At 43.7% G+C, this 8,804-nt stretch overlaps 1 protein-coding gene across 1 annotated transcript in view; it reads left to right on the top strand.

The window, feature by feature from the left end:
- PTCH1 (patched 1) overlaps positions 1 to 8,572 on the top strand; it is a 41,527-nt gene extending 32,955 nt beyond the window's left edge. Inside the window, exons 19-22 of the mRNA XM_027709081.1 lie at positions 1,748 to 1,847; positions 3,166 to 3,405; positions 4,471 to 4,987; positions 6,341 to 8,572. Coding sequence (XP_027564882.1) covers positions 1,748 to 1,847; positions 3,166 to 3,405; positions 4,471 to 4,986 — 856 coding nt within the window. The 3' untranslated portion in view covers position 4,987; positions 6,341 to 8,572. The remainder of the gene's footprint in view (positions 1 to 1,747; positions 1,848 to 3,165; positions 3,406 to 4,470; positions 4,988 to 6,340) is intronic.
- The last annotated feature ends 232 nt before the right edge of the window (positions 8,573 to 8,804 follow it).

The raw sequence follows: 8,804 nt of genomic DNA on the forward strand, positions 1-8,804 counted from the left end.
TGCTGATAGATTTAACCTAAACTTAAAGGGACATTTGGTGTGCTACTTCCCTGCTTAACAGACAAGGTTTTGGCAAGCCTATTTTTCTGTCATAGCAAATGGAAGATTGCAGGGGCCCTTCACACCAAATTTGGATTGGATGTTCTCTCAGTTTATAAAGTGACCCTTTCAACTTTTCAACTTAGGTTATTTTACTTTTTTTGGCCATCGGTTTCTCATTTTATAGCACAATCTGACTTCGGTTTGCCTCGCTTAAAAAAAAAAAATAAAATAAAATAAACTCTGGGGAGTCTGAGCATTGTTACAGTGGGAGAAGAAGATCCCAAACTTCCGGAAAGCGATGGATTAGTCCAGCAATGTGGAAGATTAAGTAAATTAACAGACATTGTATACACCAAGTGGTCAAGGCCATAATCGTCCTGTTTATTCTAACACTAGATGGATGAGATGCAAATGTTTTTAATGTCTGTTGCTGATCTGTGTCCCAGTGTAAAGTTCTGGTGGTTTATGTTAGTGGGGTAGATTGGCTTGCTGATTTTTGCTAATGCAGATCAGAAATCCCCAGATGTTTACAATAGCAGGATATTTATAGTTTTACAGGAGTCTGATATATTTGATCAGATGTGGAAAAGGGGAGGCAGTAAAGTTTGTTGCCAGCTAGACAATGTAATCAGTAGACCCATTAGTAGCAAACTTGCCCTCTGTTCTTCTCCTTTGCCTTCTCCTCCAGGAATTTACCAGGACTGAGCCTTTGAAATCATTAGTTACAACTGCAGCCTGAAGTTTAGTCTGAGCCCCAGCTGTGCCGAATACCAACTAGCCAGGCTTTCCTTTCACTGACAGGTTTACCTTGGTATTCATGAAGGATCCCAGACCTTAGCCCTCAGTGGTGGGAAAGGACAACTACTTGTGCACTTTTCTCTTCTTCCATAGTATTTCAGCCTTTATGTTTGAATTGGCTGACGCAAAACAAGAGTATTCAGAGATGCTAAATTGTTCAACAAAAGATTAGCCTGCAATGCAGCTCTGCCATTGTGGAGCACTCTTACTCAGTACAATGCTGAAGCCCGCTATAGAATGGGCATTTTCTTTGCAGAAAGCGGGTTCCTGTGTTGTAAAAGGGTTGCAATTCAAGCTATTTGGTAAAACTGGAACTCACAGAATCCGAGGCGTTAAGTTGTGATTAATGAAGGGCGAGGAAAACCCTTACCTGATATACTGTAGATTTAATTAGACATTCTGCTGTAAGTTGCAGAAGCATTTCACAGTGGATTAACTGCTGGGAGAAGAGAGCTTCTTTTCCTTCTAGACTAAATTGTTTAAATTCTACACCCTTCACTTCATTTGTTTGCTTCTGCTGGGTTTTCACTAATGGGGGCCCCTTTTCATTGTGTTTGTGCTTTCAGTCCATTCAGCTATTCCCTGCACATTCCATATTTTTGTGTTTGTGTAACACATTCATAAATAACATTACATGCTTCCAGATTCTGGGAAATTAACAAATGTAATTTTTTTCTTCCCTTTCTCAACTAACACTTTGCGGAATGTAGCTTCTCTAATTCAAAAGGTAAAAACCCCTATATCACTTTTCACACAGAGATAGAATTATTTACTGCAGTGTGAGTAATATATTGGATTAGATTTAGTATATATATCATTTTAACATGTGTAGGAATAATTTGTAATCCCCTATTCCTAACAGTATTTGTGGCTATTCTCTCCCCCAAACCCTTGAACTGTACTACAGGTATTTCTTTGCTGTTTTGGCAATCTTAACCATTCTGGGAGTTCTCAATGGATTGGTGCTGCTTCCTGTTCTTCTCTCATTCTTTGGACCATACCCTGAGGTCAGTAAAATTAATGGTGAACAGAAGAGATAATACTGTGTCTGCAGCCCTGTCTCTCCCAATCACTCCCCTTTTTTAGAAACTGTTTTTTTAAATTCTCTCTTGGATTTAGTTTCTTGATGTAGGGGTTTTTGGGGGGGTTGGTTGGTTGGTTGGTTTTGTTGTTTTGTTTTGATTTGCTTTTTTTATTTTTATTAAAAGTGCTGTTTGTTACATAGTTGATATTATTCTATTTTTCAAGCTTTTTTTTTTAATAAGTCTTCTTTTAGAGGCCACAATCAGCAAACCTGATGCAAGTGTAGTATTATTTATGCTTTTAAAAGCATAATGTGACAGGCAAACAAGTTTGTAAAATAAGGATTTCCCCCAATACTTTGCAAGAGACAGTTTGTTTTATACATGTACCTTCTTCTTTCTTACCTCGTTGCCTCTGTTGCATTCCTCCAAATGTTTAATTGAGCAGACCACCAGGAAGGCCTGTGTGGACCAACATGCACAGTGGTGGTCCACAGACCACACCTTGGTAACCACGACTGGTCTGCCAGAAGGTCCCTGCTGCATCCTCCTGCCTCACGTGGCATTTTTGGTGGGTGGAAGGCTTCACTTAGGTGTTGATGACCTTGCAGTACAAAGCCCAAGTCCAGATACCAGGATTCAGAGATGCCAAATGTGTATTTGGTTGTTGATCATTCATTACCTGCCCTGTAATTAACACAATCCCTGTGTTACAGGGGAGTGTCTTTGTCACGTGTCAGTGGGATCAGTGTGCTGGGTTTGTGTGTCACAGGTGTGTTTGAGAAGGGTTTGGGGTTTTTTTTTAATATTGGTAAAACAGTTTTGACAACCACGTGTGATCTCCTAATTCCTAACTGTGCACATGACCTGTCCCACACTCAAGCAATGTGTGTGTGTGTGTTATTACCGTGTATATTGCTGTGATACGTGTCCATCTCTCTTTATAGATAGTGAACTGTGCTATAGCTGTGCATTTGAGGTGATTTTCTGAAATCACTGTTAGTGCTTGCTGAAGGGAGAGGGATTTTTACATTTATTAAGTGCACACACACACACGTGCACTTCCTGAGACAGCCATACCCAGAAGAGTCTCTGTAATCCTGTTTACATGAACATCCACAGATGGAGGTCATACCTTTCTTTCCTTCAGTGATTTTTTTTCAGTTTTCTTCAGTTAAACATTCACCAGAAAACTGCTGCTAAGGTTGTTGTGGCACGGGAGAGTGTATTTGGCAGGAGGACGTTTGTGCCAAGCAGTGATGATTAAAAGGGTAACGCTCGCTGAATGTGTTGCTGTTATCAGGTTTCTCCAGCCAACGGACAGAACAGATTGCCCACGCCATCCCCCGAGCCACCCCCCGGCGTGGTGAGGTTTGCTCTGCCCCCTGGGCACACAAACCACGCCTCGGACTCCTCTGACTCCGAGTACAGCTCCCAGACCACCGTGTCGGGCATCAGCGAGGAGCTGCAGCAGTACCCGGGGGCACCAGGGCACCAGGTCAGAGTGGAGGCCACTGACAACCCTCTCTTTGCAAGATCCACTGTGAGTAGCTTTCTTGTCCTCCCGCCAGTCTCTATGAGGAGTTTTGCTGTTTTTTGGGGGTTTTTAAGATTTATTTAAATCTATTTTCGTGTAAAAACTCTTTCGTGTTTCTGGCTGATTGTGCTTTGTGACTTTGTGCCAAAAGCTGTAAGCAAGTAGTGAAGGCTTTCCTCCTCGTCCTCTCCTTTGGGATCAAGTTGGGGGTGAAGTGGTGGTGTGAAAGCAGAGGTCTTTGGTGTGTGTAACTGCTGTTACATCGTGCTGACACCAGCCACAAGAGAGAGCTCTCCGTCTGTTTGATGGCTGTTTTCGGGGAGAGATTACAAGATCCCAACCCCTTTCACACAGCTCCTTGTGGATCACTATCTCATATACCTCTCTGTGACAGCATGTTTTGGGGAGAAAGATTACCAGAGCCAGGAGAAAGCAGTTTAAGTGTTGCACCAAATCACGGGCCTTGCTGCATCTTGCTGCTGGGTTGGCATAATTGCCATTTCAAAGGAAAGGGAAAAACCTCTGTCTCCTACCCCTGCTGGTGTTGCATGCTGAGCTGCAATATGGATCTGGTTTTGTTCAGGAGAGGCCTAGAAATAGGTACAAGCACAGCCACATTTGAAGTTGGTCACGGCTTGTTGACTGATGTGGCTGCTGCGCTTCACGCTTTTTATGGAAATCAGAAAACAGATTCCTACAGTCTGTATGAGCTACCCCAATAACATCCTGTGTACGTTCCCTGCGTGGAACAGACCCTTTTCCAAACGCCAGCAACTCTGCTCGTTGAACGAGTTAAGATCAAGTGCTTGTCATCCATCTCTTCCAAAAGCCGGACCAGCATGTAGGAAGCTTGCAGTAGTGTTTTCACAGCTGTCATCCTGTGTTCTCCTGGAGACGTGCTTTCCAGACAAAAAACGTGGAAAAATCAATTAGCAGATGCCACAATATGATGATGATGATGACCTTTGTAGAGTTAGAGCATTGTTATATTTATTCCCAGTGTAAAATATAAGCAAGCATAGTATTGAGGTTTGTCAGAGACATGACTGTGCCTCTCTCTCTCTCTCGCAGGTGGTTCAGCCAGAAGGAAGGCATCAGCCGAGCCCCGGGCTGCAGCCGAGCGCCGAGCCCGGCTCGCAGCAGGCGTGGGGCCAGGGCAGACCCCCCAAACGGGACGGGCGGGAGCCGCCCCCGTACCGCCCTCGCAGGGACGCCTTCGAGATTTCCACCGAGGGGCACTCGGGACCCGGCAGCAGGGACCGCCCGGGCCACAGGGCTCGTTCCCACCCCGCCAGGAGCCCGTGCGGGGCCGCGGCGGGACCGGGACCGTCCTACTGCCAGCCCATCACCACTGTGACCGCCTCGGCATCCGTGACCGTCGCCGTCCACCCCGCCCGGCACGGACACCCCGCCCGGGCAGGGGGCTGCCCCTCCCACGAGGGGCACCAGGACGCTGACCACGGGCCCTTCGAGGACCCCCACGTGCCTTTCAACGTGTGGTGTGAGAGGAGGAATTCTAAAGTGGAAGTTATAGAGCTGCAAGACGTCGAATGTGAGGAAAGGGTGCCCGGCAACAGCTCACAGTAAGGTGGGTCCAGCACGTGTCACTGCAAGCCTTGCCTGTGTCAGGCAATAGTGTGAGAGAAAGAAAGAAAGAGGAAAAATAAAATTTGTCAGAGGTATCTTTCCTTTAGGTAGCGCTACTTACAGCTCACTGATCATCTTAAACCATGAATATGGTACATTTTGCACTGGATGTGAGGTTGGCTAATGTAGTGCTCTCCAAAGCTGAGAAGTTATAGTGGGTCTAGACTGAACTGCTTCCAAGAGCCCTGCAGAGTGGATAAGTACATCCTCCAGTCCCAGTTTACCAGATGAGGAAAATGAAGCAGAGGTGCTGTGTAGCTTTTTCAGAGCTCTGTGATTGCATTTACCACTGACAGGTCCTGTCCTCTGAACCCTGACTCAGGCATGCTCTGACACAGTGTGCAGGATGACATTGCCTAGGAGAGTGTAAAGCTGTCAGCTCCTTCCAGAGTTGTCCTGCCTTGAATAAAGTAGCCTGTGGAAGAATTTGAAGTCCATAATGGGGACTGAATCCCTCTGGAAGATGAGCTGAGTGAAAAGTGGGAAGTCCTACCATGCTTTCTTTTTTTTTTTTCTCAGTTTTTCATTACTTTTATAGGGAGTACTTTGAAGCTGGGAAACCCCTCGAGTTTTCAGTCCGAAAGCTTTTTGGGTCTTTCACCTCAAAAACTGTTTCTCGCTATTTTTACACCGTTTTTTCTTGGGGGGGAAAAAGAGAGTGTTAGAGCAGTTACTGAGTTGTAGATCCCTGTTTTTTCTCTTTGCCTGTCTGAGCTTTTCAGTGACAGACACTAGTTTGAGCAGAGGAAGTAGTTTTATTTTGGCTGTAGGACACGTGCATGCTCACGCAGACAGAGTTTTGGTGGAAATTTTTGTGCTAACTCATAGAATCACTTTCTGATTTATAAAACATCTCTCCAAATATCCCGAAGTGCAAATAGACTTGAATGCCTCTGGTTTTCCAGTCTGGAAATCTGAGAAGTAATAGTATCCACAGAGTAAGGAAATCCTTGGGCTCAGCTGTGTGAAGCTGAAGTCCATGGTTGGCAATGTGAGGTTCTTAAATGTGTGCAGTGTTCGATGCAGCACCTCTGTCCTTCAGACATTCATTGGTTTTGACTGAATTTGTCACAGGTATCTAAAAGTGGGAACTCAAAATTAAGGCATCTGCATTTTTTTAATTGGCATCAGTATTTCTTTACCAGGAGGTTAATGAGTGAGATGAAAGCAGAGCCAGCGTTTCCTGGCTGCCGACTGGAACCACAAGAAACACAAAATGAGTTGGATTAGCTTGATTTGTTTGTTTTTCTTGAGCTTTAATGGATGTTTGGTTTTTTCTTCTGTATTTATACAGGGGAATAACTGAAGCAAAGAAGAGGCCAAAGATGGAAAACTGTATTTCCAGAACTGCTTGAAGAGAAGAACTGCTTGAAGTTGTAGAAAAGGACATGCTGCATCAGGACAACAGTTCACTGTTACTGTAACCTATTGTATTATTTTGTTATATATTTCTTTTAAGTATTTAAAAGATGTACACATATGTAATATACAAAAGAACAATGTAAAGTAGTATAATCTGGAGTAATTTGCCTCTGGGCAATAGAATGGGGACAATATTGTGTGCGCTTTGTACTTTTTGTACATTGATTTCCGTGCCACAATTAAGCTTAATCTAGTTCTAAATTTCAGCATAAGTTGCTGCTGCTTAAATATTTTATAATTTACTTGTATAATTCTATGCAAATATTGCTTATGTAATAGGATTTTTTTGAAAGGTACATGTCTGTTTAAAATATTTTAAATTTTGCGTATCACAACCCTGTGGTAGTATGGAATTACTGATAACTTTCACACACGCTATGCGTGGTAATTTTTAAAATAAGCAGATATGAAGAAAAGCAAGTTAATCTGGGAGGCTTAAATAGTTTTAGATATGTGCAGGTTTTGTTTTGCTGTATGTATTCCTGTGTGCATCTGGAAATGTGCATGCTTGGGTGTGTATGTTCCTGGTGTACTGTAGTTTCTCTTTTACTGTATGTTAACACCTGGTGGGCTTTATAAACCCACTGATGCTGATGTAAGTCCAGCTTTCCCTGTTAGGTAAACACAGAGTTGTTTACCAGCATTACACACCGTGACTGCCATCATCAAAGGCCCAGCTGAAATGAAAGAGAAGACAGGGAGGTGAGGTTTGGGGTTGTGTTTCGGTTCCCAGGCCCCAATGACTTGGTTCACAAGTCACTTAACTTCCCCACACCTCAGTTTCTCGTTCTGTAAAATGGTTATAATTACACTTACCTACCTCCCAGGAATGTTGTGAGGCTTAATTGCTGTTCCTGTAGTGCTTTGGGTTTTTTGGTTTTTTTTTTTCTTGCAAAAGGTGCCAGGTAAGTGCAAACACTATAACCATTATTTTTTCACTTCCAAAGGTGCTGGATATTGAGAGGTGCTGGTGGTTATAGAAATACAATTAGCATCTGCCTTATTTTGATACTGTTAACCATGACTGGCATTAGAAGCTGGATGATGAGTTTGATGGTGAGCCAGAGCTCAGTTGTGTTGTTACAGCATTGAAAGCAGTATCTTTGGTCACCTTATTTTCATGGCAGGAAGGAGTTAATAGTAAGTGATAAAAATGAAATGGAAGGATAAAAAGGAAGTATATTCACTTTTTAAATATAAATGGCTTTCTGGTGGGCCCAGGATGGTAAAGACACATAAAGCCTGGGTTGTTCTTTTCTCTGTTGTTTGTGTTTTCCCATGCTGCATTGGCACTTTTAATTAAAACAGCTAAACTGGGATCTCTTTGCGAAACTAATTTAGCTTTTTGTACTATTATTTTTAAACTAGAAGGGGATTGCTGCAGGTGAAGGGTCTGGAAAAACACTACAATCTGTGTTCCAGTTGGAAACAAACCCTAAGAACGGAGAACCTTAATTTAAAATAACGCAACACAAATTTTCATTATCTCTGTCTTCTTTTTTCATCTTTTTTTTTATGCCCTTCTCCAAGCTGTTTTTTAGAGCAGGTAGATGTTCAATTGGGTATTCAGAGCCAAACACAACCAATATTCAGTTTCTAAACACAGCAGTGGTGGGGCCTTTCTTTACGTATTCCTGAACAGCGGTGGCCAATTCTTTGATGGGAAAGTGTTTTTCTCCAGTGGCTTCAGGGAGTCTGTCTTTGCCCACAGACCTTGCCAGCATAATGAATGGGGATAATTAGAATGCACAAATTTCCATGCCTTTTTTTTTTTGCTCACTTGAAAACACTTTGATATGAGGCACTTGTTTACAGATCTCCAATGTGAACGCTCGAAGGGCGGGTGGCGAGAGCCCGGTGTGGTTCCCCTAGAACATAAGCTACTGTCTCAGTGCACACCAGGGGTTCGTGTCACAGCTGCCTCCTGGTCCAGGTCACTGCCCGACGGGGAAAACTCTTGGTGACAGAAAGACGAGGGGCCCCGATGTAGCACAAGCAGCACAACTAACCTCAGATCATACAAACCTGTAACACGACTGTATGACACTAATGGAAGCTGCCTCCAACCACCCGGGGCTGGCAGGGGAGCACTGACACTGCTCTGCCTCCTCCTCCTCCTCCTCCTCCTCCTCGGGAGGGAGGGGCCCAGGGCAGCTGCAGTGTCTCTGCCCTGCCCTGCCCTGCCCTGCAGGGGTGAGCTCTCTGCTGCTTGGTGCTCAGTGTAGACCTTCTTCTTCGATAGTCACATTGGCAAGAGAACTCAGTGGCTGGCAACATTTATTTTGTTGGGTTTTGTTTTGTTTTGTTTTGTTTTTTTTAACTTTTTTTTTAATCAT

The sequence above is a fragment of the Neopelma chrysocephalum genome, unplaced genomic scaffold, assembly GCF_003984885.1.
Source record: "Neopelma chrysocephalum unplaced genomic scaffold, ASM398488v2 Primary Assembly neopelma1_96687, whole genome shotgun sequence".
Lineage (NCBI taxonomy): Eukaryota > Metazoa > Chordata > Aves > Passeriformes > Pipridae > Neopelma > Neopelma chrysocephalum.